This window comes from Vigna unguiculata, chromosome 7 (genome assembly GCF_004118075.2).
Source record: "Vigna unguiculata cultivar IT97K-499-35 chromosome 7, ASM411807v1, whole genome shotgun sequence".
Classification (NCBI taxonomy): domain Eukaryota; kingdom Viridiplantae; phylum Streptophyta; class Magnoliopsida; order Fabales; family Fabaceae; genus Vigna; species Vigna unguiculata.
In genome coordinates, this window is record NC_040285.1 from 35,684,857 (window position 1) to 35,698,084 (window position 13,228).

Genomic DNA, 13,228 nt, shown 5'->3' on the forward strand with positions numbered 1-13,228 from the left:
ACTTTATTTTTATACAGTGCATTTAAACTATATGCACAATAGCCTCATGGGGACTCTTAAGATTCCTTTTATTTTGAGCACCAAGAATGGAAAACAAGCTATAATAGCATTTGGTAGCAGATATTTAATTAGAAAGTATAGTATGCATGGTATTCGGTATGATATAAGAAAAGGTTGGAACTTTTGATTTATTACAATAGTTTACTTAGTTTAGAAAAAAAAAGGATAATTCATTTTATTAATTCATTTCTATCCCTTGAAATCGTCCTAGTGACTATATTTAATTAATAAGCATGATAAACTATATTTTGACATTAGGTTAATAAAATCAATATATTAAAAAAATAAAAATAAATCATTTAAATGGTAAATATTAAATTTTACTTTCATTATTATATTTTTTTATTATTATCATAATATATATGCAAGATCTATTGTAAGATTGAAAGTTCTTATATATTCAAATATGTTTATGCTGGCTATAACTATCATCGCATGAAAATTTTATTAAAATAAGAAAAGACACAAAAAAAAAAGATAAATTTTAAAAATCACATCAAATCCATAATTAAATTACATTACAACCAAAAAATTATATGAAAAAAAACATCTATAATTTCCTTAAAAAGATATGAAAGTTTATATATAAATCAAAATACATAAGTATAAGTTTATGTAAATCAAAGCTAATGTTATTTTTTGAAATATATTAAAATATTAACAATTTCTTCATTTTATAATTTTTTTAATTCTAGAAAAATTTAATACGAAAATTTATTATGATATAAAATTATAATTTAACAACTGTATATATAGAATTCATTTACACTTTTCCTCCTTTAACTTTAATGTAAAATCTTTAAATATATATATCAATGGATCATGTTTTCAAAAAGGTTGTGACAAGAGCCTAATCACCCTCAATAATCAGCCATATATGTATCTGGAACTACGCAATAAATAAAACACTGCACCAAATAAACATTGTTGGAGGATACAAAGGAAATGTCAGATTTCATAGTATTTTATCTCCAATGTCACATATTTAACTTTTGACATTGTCACATATATTTTCATAAGAGAGAAAAGGAACACAATGCAAATGCCAAGACACTTCAAAACATGTTTTCCCCATAACCTCAAAGCATTAACCTTTCATGATTCCTAACACTACTAAGTAATGAATCACACTCTTCTTAAAGTCTGTCAAATTAATGCGAACTCATGTCAGAATATAGTTAAAAAGACAAACTTGATTTAAACCACTAAACACGAGTTTACAGAACGTAATAGCAGTTCCACAAAGACAAACTGGTAGCAGGTAAACGTACATCATAAGCCCATAAGTCTGTTTCATCTCATGCTTCGTTTTAGGTTCAGATATAGGATAAAATCCCAACATTTACATCACAGACTATAAGCTATATAGAATTTAGAGATTTCAGGACCCTAATGAGCTGCAAGTGGCACTCCAAATTTTTCATTCAGGACCTTAATGTATTCCTTTCTAGAAGGATTATCTTCTTGTGGTCGATTATATGCTGTCCAAACTGGCTCTCCCTTAAACAACCTCATCAACTGCACGCAATATGTACACAGTAAAACTATGATTAGTCCAACGGAGAAAATTCATGAATCTTGATATATTTGAAAAATCTTTACGACAACATAATCCCAAAGAAGAAACCTTAACAATAGAATATATATGTATGAGATTTTGGTTAGCGTAAGCCTTTTCATACCTTGACATAGTTACTGGGGTCTAGGGTGAAGCGATGATAAATTCCAGCAGGTAAAATGATAAGATCACCAGCCTTGATCAAAATGCGAATCCAACGATCCTCCTTGTCTCTCACATCAAAGTACCCACTTCCTTCCAAACAATAGCGAATCTCTTCATCTTGGTGAATGTGCTCAGTGTAGAAATTCTTCAACTTTTCTTCATAATTTTCTACCTTTTCCGGGCATAAATCAAGCATGTCCTACAACACGTCCAAATAAGACACTTATATTTAAGATTTCTTTTATCGGCACTTAGAATATCACCTACAATATTCATAACAAATGGTTAGCAATTAGCTGCAAGATCGCACCTTATTTATCTTAAATTATTGAAATGGACTCATAAATTAACCTCAAAATTCTCAGGTCTCTAAACAGACAATAACATCATTAGCCTCAGAAAATATGCTACTAAGTACTGAAAATTGGATTCAGTCTCAGAACAATATAGTGTAACTGCTAAGTTTTGTCTATCCAGCCTTTGGGGTCACGTATGATCTTGTTCGAGCTTAAACCTTCTCATAAGTTCTTTTTAAATCTATTGTAATAAATTTCTCAATCAAAACTATAGTTAAACTCTGGTTTAATTATGCCTTTGGCCCCATTTTGGAGTCAAAATCTTAAAATGGTACCCAAATTTTTAAAAGTCTCAAAATGGTCTCCTTTTTTGTTGAAACGTCTCACGTTTGCCCTTGCCGTTAAGTCAAGGTTGACGCCGTTAGAGGGAGTGTCACGTGTCAGTTCCTCGATTTTTTGAATTTTTTTATTAATTTTTTTTTATTTTTAATTTTTTTATTAATTTTTTTAAAAAATCAAAAAAATTGCCACGTGTCAAGCTGTCATCGTGCCACGTGGTAGTGACAGTGACACGTGTCAGTATTACGCCACGTGTCATTCTCTTAGTCTCAATTTGGTCCCTTTATTTTAATTTGTCTCAATTTAGTCCCAATATTTGTAAAAATTTGCAATTTTGTCCCTCTCCAAATTGAAATCAAATTTAATTTATGTATAAATATACACAAATATTTCCATCAAAATTGATATTTCAAGTAAATATTTTTAACCAAATTAAGTTCATTTAATTAATATTTTACATTGAACTTTATTTAAAATGGTTTAAAAGTTGTTAATAGAAAATAATGTTAATAGAAAAAAATTCATAAATTACCTAGTTCATGTTACAATAAAACACATATAAATTTAAAATTTTAAAACAATTTTAAGTAAAGTTGAATGTGAAACATATTTTAACTAAACTTAGCTATGTTAAAAATATATAATAAAAATATCAATTTGAATACAAATATCAAATTTAATAAAAATATTTGTATAACATTTATATAAAATTAAATTTCGTTTGAATTTGAAGGGGAACAAAATTGCTAATTTTTACAAAAATTGGGACTAAATTGAGACAAATTAAAATAAATGGACCAAATTGAGACTAACAAAATGACACGTGGTGTAATACTGACACGTGTCACTGCCACGTGGCATGATGACAGCTTGACACATGACAATTTTTTGATTTTTTTTAAAAAATTAAAAAAAAAATTAATAAAAAAATTCAAAAAAAAATTCAAAAAATCGAGGAACTGACACGTGGCACTCCCTCTAACAGCTTCAACCTTGACTTAACGGCAAGGGCAAACGTGAGACGTTTCAACAAAAAAGGGGACCATTTTGAGACTTTTAAAAATTTAGGTACCATTTTGAGATTTTGACTCCAAAATGGGGACCAAAGGCATAATTAAACCTTAAACTCTCGTTTGCTAAAAGCTTTTTAAATAAATACTTAAGTTGTTTATATCATACATTTTTAGTGCACTCCATAAAAGATAGGTGTGATGTTTAAACTTAACTTATTTTAAAGAATTATCAACTTTTCAAAAATAAAATAAAATTATTCGTCAGAACCTAAAAATTCATAAACAAGATACAGCATGAAAACCCCCCAACGGCAAAAAAACGGGCATGTTCAGTAAATTGAGGACTTTAACCAAAATTTATATGGGTTTAGTCTAATATAAATTATTATCTGACATTTTATTTTCAACGAATAATATAACTAATTCATTTAATCCAACTTACATCATAACTGACCTCAAATCAAATTTTTAAGTAATTTTAATATACGCGTTCTAATAAAAATAATAATAATCAAGGTATTACCAATAATATCTCATAAGTAACGAACATCTAGAAAAGAATACAACAGTTTGGTATAATTCAACACTTACAAATAGAAAAAAGAAACTAATATTTAAAATAGTTTTACGGTTCTAAAATTTCTATATAAAAACTCATTATTTAATTTTTTTTAAAGTAACAATCTTTATGCTGAATAATAATAATAAAAAAAAGTCTCTTAATATTAAAAAAACTAAGGCCTTCTAAGTTCAAGACCGCAAAAAAGATAATCTTTAGTTGTATAAGAGAAATTTTGTGATACTTTGGGAATTCAAGGGTTTTGGTATTTGGAGGGAGAACTGTCTCAATACCATTATTGGGTTAAAAAACATGTGAGCCAAAAGTCTGGGATTTATCTGAAAACTGTAGCAACTTTCTGTATCCTATATATTTGTTCCAATTCATATCATCCTGGAAATTCTAATACTATTTATCAGGCGTTAATCAAGGAATAGGTAGGAATCAATGAGAAAACAAAATCAAAGGAATTAAAATAAAAGATTACCATGTAGTTGTATCCCCTAGCTTCTCTAATTTTGTTCAACTCTTCATCGTTCTCGTATATAGTTGGATTCAGCTTCCAGTACAAGACCCCCAATTCTGCAAAAAACTCAAAAAAACGTCACAATGAAGCAAAATCAAAGAGAGATTGGAGGGAGAGAGAGAGAGAGAGATGACCTGCCAGTTGGTCCAATGAAACTGATTCGTTGGGATTGCGACGGTGAGGAAGCCTTGGATCTTCGTTGCTATCGTCCATCAACCATGCCTGTGATGTCAGAATGTCTTATTAATAACGAAGCTCCTCCAAGACCAAGACCTAGACTTCATTCATCCATATACACAGAACAGAAGAAAGAACTCACCTCAATCGCCATGAATGATAACTTTCAAGTTTCAATCACTCCTGTTCCTTACTCTAATTATCATTCATTCTCTCTATATATTACTTATCACGCCACTGAAAAAATTAATTATAAACCACACGATATTATTGTGGCGCATATTATATTACTTCTTTCTATTTTTTCTTACCAACTCTTCGTCTGTCATGTGACGCGCACACCTACAAGTGGCTGGTGTTTTCAAGGAGAAAAAAATATCACCATCGTCGTTTTATCAGAATGTTGTTTTATGGGCATTCCACCGACTCCACTTTCGTTTTAACTCAATCTCATTTCTTGGCGCAGAAAATTGTTTAAAACTACGTACAATGTAAGTTCCTCCGACATTTATATAATTTTGTCTGTTATATGAGATTTTTCAAGGAGAAATGTAGTAGAAATTCAACACCAATTCGATAGAATGAGACATGAATAAATTCATACAAAAGAGTAAAGTATTATTTTTAATTCAACATCTAAATATAATAACACTAACATTAAATTTCTAATGAATTTATCATTTTTTATGTCACAAAAATGTATAATAATATATAAATATATAATAAGAATAAAGATATAACAAAGAGAAAACTGAAAGAAAAGACATAGAGTTTAGTTAAATAAAAATGAGAAAAAACACGAAAACAAAAATTTAGTAAAATGAAGTCTTTCACAAAAAATACAAAAAGTGTATAAAATTTAAAAATCGGAATATAATTTGTTATATTAACAACCTTATTAATTATGTTGACAAAAATATTAATAATAAAACATATAATCAATCGTATTATCAAAATTAAATTTAAAATAAATTAAATACCTTTTTCATCTTCTTTTCGTAGTGTGTATTTATTGCGAATAATTCTCAGAATGTTTAAACTGATTTTCATTTGAAAAAAATTTTAAAATAATTTTCATTTTCACAATTTATATTTTATTTTGTTCTTTTTTGTAACGTATACTATAGAGGTAACCCGTACAAGATTATTTCACTGATTTTTATTACACGCAGATCAAAATCTTACTGTCGCTGCCTTGCCCATGTATTCCAATTAATCCACCTTTATTTTCCCTCCTTTTTTTTTCTTTCACTCTTCCATCCCCTTTTTCTCTCCTGTCTACCAAATGGAGAACAAAGGAGAATGGAGCTAGAGCATGACACATCCTACAACATTTAAAAATCAATGATACTACTAGAGACATTCATCCTGAAACAAAATAAAAAATCGGCAATTACAAAGTAAACATGAGAGAAGGGAGGGTACTTTGGCATCTGCACAAAAGCTATTAACATTTAACGAGGCAGCAAGGTGAATTTACACGTCATATATATATTCTTGGGAAAATGGCTGCTCCTCCTTGGCTCTACATTACTACTAATAAAACCTTAAACTTCAGTAACAAGAAATTCCCGAAGGACGAAATTAGATGGCTGATATTACAAAATTGATATGGTAAGCAGGGCACTCCACTATCCTAAACAACAGAAATTTGCAAAACAGTTAAAAGATACTAAAATTGACCGGTCTGAGAGTAGTCAATTCTTGCAGTAGGCTCCTAGACGCTATCGTCTCTTCAGTTATACTTCGATCATCTCACTTCAATCCTCTACGCGTCCCAATTCTGCATAATCTATCTAGTTCGAGTTTTAGCATTCATGAACATCTGCAAAGACAGACAACACAAATTTATAATAGAAAATATTGAGAAAAAAAAATGGCAACCTAGCATTAACGCTCTATCATATCTTGGTTCACCATTTAGATTTCAATAGCCATCACCAATATTATAGTTTGTAAACTAGTCAAAAGGTTAACATAGGTTTATAAGATTTTCATAGAAGCTCTCCACACAAAGATTTCCCCCTGCTTGTTAGATGGTTTGCAAATCTCACGTAGCAAACAGGATAATCTGATTTATTTCAATCACTATAATTCTGATATAATTTTAAAGGCTTTAAGTCAAATTTTCACATTCTCGATAGATAAAAGAAATATACTGTCTTGCAACTAGAAGTTGAAGAAAATTTTCAACACTAACCTTTGTCATTGAGATCAATGGGAAGGGCAACTTTGAGTTGGTTGTCAGCTGAACCACTGGAAGCTAGAGGCAGTCTAGGCTGTGGTGGAGAGCTAGTGCTACTACGGCTTGAATTCCCATTTGAGGCATGGACCTTCACTGGAAGGTTCAAATACATCTCGAAGTTAGACGAAGTTATTCCAGTCAATTTCTTGCCTTTAAATCTTCCCCTAACATAGAAGGCAGATTAAGAGGAAAATTCAGCAGGCTATCACCCAAAAAAACACTTGTAGCACAGGGACTAGAATTGATGTCAAAACAAATGGCAGCTCAGCACTGCAAATACCTGTCCTTACGCTTTTCACGATATCGCTGCAATGACACTTTTCTGCTTGCTTGACCATCTATATCTTGTGAAAAAACATACATATATTATGAATACCAAGTTTTAAGAATTGTAAGTGTCACAATGTATTACAATGTTTTTAACCCATACTGATATGGTACATCAAACACTCAAGATTTCATTATATTTCATTGCTTTTAGATTCACAAAAAGCAACAAGAAGTTCTGTTAACTTAATTGGAGCATGTACCCATTACCTAGATACTTAATTGCTGCCAATTATGAGCACCAGTATCTCCACACAATCTCGTCATTGGACCTTTCCAAAGGGTAAAAACATAATTGATGAATAGTATCAATACCAGTACCCATTTGTACATGATAACTGCTAATACTCTTTAAATACAAGGGATAGAGACTTGAGTAGTGAAGTCCCACATTGAATAGCTTGGGATGCTGGTTGGAAAGCATTTGGTTCTCCGTGCTTGATAGCTAGCTTTTGACTGGGTGCTTATTAACTAGCAATTTTACAGCAGCAGACAAGGTACTTAAACATACAAGAGGTTCTAGCAAACATAAGTGGAGCTTAAATCCAACACTAAGGTAGAAAAGTTGCAACCTAAGTCCAACACTACCCGTAACAACAAAAGCCTTCACTTTTTCATGGGGCATATGAATCAAACAAAGCCACTGAATGGAACTACGTAGGTGAGTTTTTTATTTTCTTGATTCAAAATAATTGTGACTCAGTATGCCAAGGAAAAAAAAAAGAAGAAAGGACCTAAGTGAACTTGCCAAGTCAAATTAAAAAAAAAAAATGGGAATTCAGTATCAATATAAATTCAACAAGGGGAGTGGCTGTAGCAGCAACAACAACAAAGTCTTGTTCCAAAAGGCGTAGCCAGGTATATGGATGACATTACATTTGACACGGCTAGAGATCAAAGCTTCAGGAGTATTATTTAGCCCGAGAACTCCGCCAGGGTTTTTCACAGCCAATCCCATGCCCGTTTCAAAGAGGGTTGTCCTAGGCCCTTGAGAGTCAATGTAAAACTTGCAGTTATACCAAAAAACAAGGATGCAGCATCGGTCAAGATTCAGCCCAGTAGTTTATAAAAAAAAAAAAAAACTTCAAATTTTCTGTAAATTTATCACAACAGAACAAGGAAAGTTCTAGCAGAAAAAATTCCAACCACCGAATTATACCTACCAGCATCACGAGTTATGCTCCCTTTCTCTCTGTATTGCAGAGGATATTCCACCATCTTATCTGTAAAATCCAATTCAGAACACTAATTATAAAGTTACCAAAACCACAACAACGTAATATGTGGATCATAACATCTAGTTCGATGTTATGCAAGTTGTCATTATTTAAGCACGTAAAAGAAAGATGTGCTTGGACATCTACGTCCAGAGTGAATTTGGTCGTAATGACTGGGCATCCAATTATTTCTCAGCTTGCACAGAAAAGGAACAACCAATTGCACGAAAAACTCAACAAACATGGAAAATGAAATAGTACAATAAAAAGCAATTAGTAGCTTGAATCCTATTTCATGATTTATTTATTTCTTTCCCATATTCAGACAAAGGTAACTTGGCTCTTCATCCTCCTTCAAGAAATAAATTGAATCTGGTATTCAAGAAAATAAAAAGGCGACAGCAATTTTCTGCATCAAATCATCAGCTGAAATCATTCAATGAAAAGTTTTAGATTTTTTATGCAACGGGCACTGAAGATTCGTTCCCTCGCACATCTGAGTACTGATAGTTCAAAGCAAAATTAAGTAATCTTTCTACCTACTTGCTACCTGCTTGAGCAACCTGAAGGATTGCTGTATCAACAGGGATGAGGCCATCCTTATCCAACGGTAAATGGCAAGGAGAAGACCAAACTGGTGCATTTCCATGTAAAGGATCATCCTGAGTAAACTGGACAGGACTTGCAGCAAGCTGCATGATTGCTCGTGCCTGCAAAAGCCAAATACAGTTGCATTGGAAGGTGGAACCTTATTGGATTTATGGCCAGGTATGCAAGAGGATAAATCATTACCAACCTTATCAGGTGAGACTCCATCATAGACATTCACCTTACCACAATAGAAAATTGTCATTTGGCCAATTGATCCACTAGTTGCACACCCTCTGTGACCACGTTTACAATTACAAGTAATGTTCAGAACAAGAATGAACAATACTTAAAAGAAACATTGGCTTTATTTTCAGTTTCAGCTAGGTATGATTACAACTTGCTGCAACTGAGTAAAATTTCCTGAGATTCCCTAGACACAAAACATACAATTTCCAATAACTTCGTGGCCACAATTTCGGTTCTCAGTATTAAATGTCTGTGCTTCTTGAATCTTGAAATGATGATGTTAAACCTAAAATCAATTTTAAACCTAGAGAGTTTGCCTTACTCCTTTCGATATTTGTCATACATTTAATCTGGATAAAACGTGTCTCCAACTCAATCATGATATCTAGTGCAATATCTAAATAGGACACTTTAAGTTAAGTAGAATGACGAGATTGAATAAGGTCAGACATGAATGGAAAACAAAAAAACATCAATTAAACATTAAAGTTAAACATTAAATACAAATATAATGTAGCAGATATAGAATAAACAACATTGGAGTTGCGTGATTATCTAGATTTGGCAATAGCGGTTATATGCTTCAATTGCGCTGACTGGTGGTCTGAAATTGGATAAATCCATAGTGCTACCCAACACATCCCATAAAATTCCAAACGTCCAATGACCTAAAACCTTTTCTAGTCTCACTGACAGCAAGATCCAGCCCATGATCCCGTAAGGCATACAGAAAGTGTTTAGACACACAAAAAGCACTCACGTTCATTTAAGAATACTTCACTAACAGCTTTTCCACCACTTGTCCCTCTCACATTCACTGGATACTAAAAACCCACCATTTGCATGATTTCCCGGCTCAGAAAAATAAAAAAAAAAGTAACTAAACAATGAGTAAATTCTCGAACTTGATAGCAAAAGTAAATCCACTTGAAAACTAACCTTCACTGAACCTCAAATCCTCGTATCACTCCCTCTAGCACGCAACCCTCACTTGATTGAATCTCAAAACAACTATTTTCTCCCACAAATCATCAAAAGATGAAACTGGCTTCGACGAGACTCCGCACCCCCAAACATAAAAAAAAGAAAATAATAAAGAAAGGAGAGAGGAAAAAAGAAAACAAACCTGGGGCTAGCAACGTTGGCGTTGGTGTTGGTGTCATTAGTCTCCGTAGGTTTTTCCCCAGAAGAGGCAGATTTCTGAATGTCGTCGGCGGCGAGAAAGGCGGGTTCCTCAGGAGGAGGGGCCTTGGGCGGAGGTTGAGTCAAATTGGCCTACAATCAGTGACGGAGTAACGATTGATGACATTTATTGTGAAGAAGAAGCAAAGGCGAAAGAAGAAGAAAAGAAACTGACTAGAGGTTGAGGAGCATGAGGCTGGTGGTGCATGGGGGGAGGAGGAGGAGGGGAATCATCGTCGGAAGGTTCGAGAAGCGCTTTGAGGGAAATGACCTGTTGGATCGCCTGCCATTTGTTCCATGAAGGCCTGCGCATCCCTGTACGAACACGTGTCTTCTCCGTTTTATTAATTATTTATTTCTTTATTAATAAAGTAAATAACTACGATTATTGATGTTAAATTAAAAACTAACCCGCATCCCGATTAATGTCATCATTTAATAAACAAAAAATATGGTCGCATAATAATGTGTTAGGGAAATGGAGGTTCTCAGGTACCGGAAATCATGGAGGAAAAAGAGGAGAGAGAAAGAGAGTGAGACCTTTTTCTTTGAGGAATCTGCGACAGTCTTCGCGAGTGAGCTGAGAAATGTCATCCTCCGTGAGCTGGTTGAGGGGCTTGTCGAGGATGGATCGGAAGGTGGCGGTTCCGCCGGCGTTCATGGCCTCCGATTCCGGCAGCCGGTGGAGGGTGGGACCATGAATTTAAGAGAGTTAGAGAGAGAAAGAGAGAGTGAGTGAGTGAGAGAGTGTTGTTGGCAGGCAGCGTTGGGTTGGGGGGAAATGGGGGAAGGGTAGGGGGGGCTTTTTTAGGAGTTGGGGTGAACCCTAAGCTGCCACGTATGTTTCTGTCTTCATTATTAGCAACTAATCTTCTTTCTCACTATACATTACAATCAATCTTTTTCATTTTTTCTCTTCTTTTTTACACTCTTTTTTACTTTTTTTACTCTCTCCCTCTCTCTTTGTTTATATCACATGTTTTGTGGAAAAAAAATGTTTGAAATTAGTTATATTTTGTACGGCTTAACTGTCTTTAAAAGAAATAATTAGAAAATGATTAAGTAATGTTTGTGAGAGAGTGATTAAGATTGTGTATGAAAAGTTTAAATTGGATAGCAGAAGGAATACAAAATGTGGAATGGAAAAGGTAAAAGGTAAGTTTGATGGGCGTGGGAGTTGGCGTCAGTTTGTAATAATTTGTGTTGGGTGAATAAATTGGGTTTGTCCGCTAGCATTGCGCTCCGTCCAAGCCAACCAAACCAAACCTTGCTCTGTTTCCACTCCCACACTCGTCACTTTCACTCCCTTCTCACACTTTTCAAGGTAAACACTATGCATTCCTTCTAAATTTACAACGGGTAGATGCCATAAAGCTCTTTATGACAAACTTTTTCTTTGTACCAATTTCAATATTACGGATTTCTTTCGCTTGGGTATTTACTATTTAGAAAGACAAAGGTATTTATTAAATAGAGACCAGAAATAAATAATTCAAAGAAAATTAATGTGTTTATTCGTAGGAATATGAAAAAAAAAACTAAGAAATTCTATTATTTTTTCTTTTTTTCTCCTATGTAAATATTTAAAGTTATTTGTATAATGTTTCTTGGAAACAATAACAGAATATCAATGAGCACAAATCATATTTTACTTCAATCGTTGACTACTAGGATAACTTTAGGAGTTATTTGTGAGAAGGACTTTGACGATCAAATCAACAAGTCTCTCAAAAGTCAAATCACATATTAGTGAATTAATGAAAATGTATCTTTAATTGTTGGGGTTCATATGTATTTATAAAGATATTAAGTATGTTTTACCTCTTTTATAGGTTGTGTCCTTCTTTATTATGTTGGACCAATATTCAGGCTTTGACTGAGCCTGGGTCAGGCCCAAGTTTCATGCTTGTGATCTGACACTCGAAGTCCCACTATGATTTCCTAAGTTTGGAGATGACAGCTTTTATTTATGTGTTATTCTTTGAAGTAGGCGGTGATAGTCGTTATGTATGTGTCGTTATTTTGTGCAGTTAACTAACCATCTATTCTTTTTATGATAAAACTAGTCGTAAGCAATTCAGACCGGACAGTTAGTCATATTAATCACGACCGCCTAAATATAGTACATTTAAAATTGTGATAATGTCATCCATTATTTTTTTAGTTGAAGTCGAAACATAAACATGTTTTTTTAAATTATGTAAATTAGTTACGCAAAATGTTATATAATTATGATAATAATATAAAAATATACATTTTAAAATTATACTTACAATAATAATTAATACTCTAAATTTCACAAAAAATTCACCTCGTCCTCTAATCTCTTCGAATCATCTTTCCCTCTCCGAATCAACCTAAAACATTATTTTAATTGGTTTGAGAAGAATGTTAACTTAAAATCATTTTAACCGGATTTTTTAAAGTATGAAAAAAAAAATACTGTTATTTTGCTCTCTTTTTTTATTTCAAATAAAAATCGGTGTAGTATGTTTGATCACGGAAACAATACAAGATGGAATGGAAAAATTGTCTCAGTGATAGTTAATTGTTTCATACGAACGTTCCTTTGAGCATGTATAGTTTGGCGTGTGATGGAAATTCAACAAATGTGTGTATATAGGTGTTTGTCGATAAATAGATAAATAATCGGATTCAATTGTTTAATTTTTTTTAATTATCTTTGAAATGGTCTGGATAAAACTATTTGGGTTAGATCAAAATTTA

The 13,228-nt window shown here is 32.8% G+C and overlaps 2 protein-coding genes across 5 annotated transcripts; both read right to left on the minus strand.

Annotated features, from left to right (window-relative positions):
• Positions 1-1,233: 1,233 nt before the first annotated feature.
• On the minus strand, positions 1,234-5,072 carry LOC114191102 (1,2-dihydroxy-3-keto-5-methylthiopentene dioxygenase 1). The gene is made up of 5 exons (XM_028080279.1): positions 4,836-5,072; positions 4,651-4,738; positions 4,478-4,572; positions 1,743-1,982; positions 1,234-1,578 (listed from the first exon to the last, which is right to left on the minus strand). Exons 1-5 carry the CDS (start codon positions 4,845-4,847, stop codon positions 1,450-1,452), a joined length of 564 nt encoding a protein of 187 aa, XP_027936080.1. The 5' UTR covers positions 4,848-5,072; the 3' UTR covers positions 1,234-1,449.
• Positions 5,073-6,115: 1,043 nt separating this feature from the next.
• Positions 6,116-11,294, minus strand: LOC114191101 (protein TIFY 4B-like). 4 transcript variants are annotated; one of them, XM_028080278.1, is made up of 9 exons: positions 11,042-11,294; positions 10,677-10,816; positions 10,446-10,594; positions 9,279-9,366; positions 9,033-9,192; positions 8,429-8,488; positions 7,219-7,276; positions 6,894-7,102; positions 6,116-6,518 (listed from the first exon to the last, which is right to left on the minus strand). In XM_028080278.1, the coding sequence occupies exons 1-9, from the start codon at positions 11,160-11,162 to the stop codon at positions 6,502-6,504; spliced, it is 1,002 nt and encodes a 333-aa protein (XP_027936079.1). In that variant the 5' UTR covers positions 11,163-11,294; the 3' UTR covers positions 6,116-6,501. The 4 variants fall into 4 exon arrangements, with proteins under 4 accessions (XP_027936079.1, XP_027936076.1, XP_027936078.1 ...); XM_028080275.1 differs by having other exon boundaries at positions 7,219-7,282; XM_028080277.1 differs by having other exon boundaries at positions 9,030-9,192.
• Positions 11,295-13,228: the final 1,934 nt, after the last annotated feature.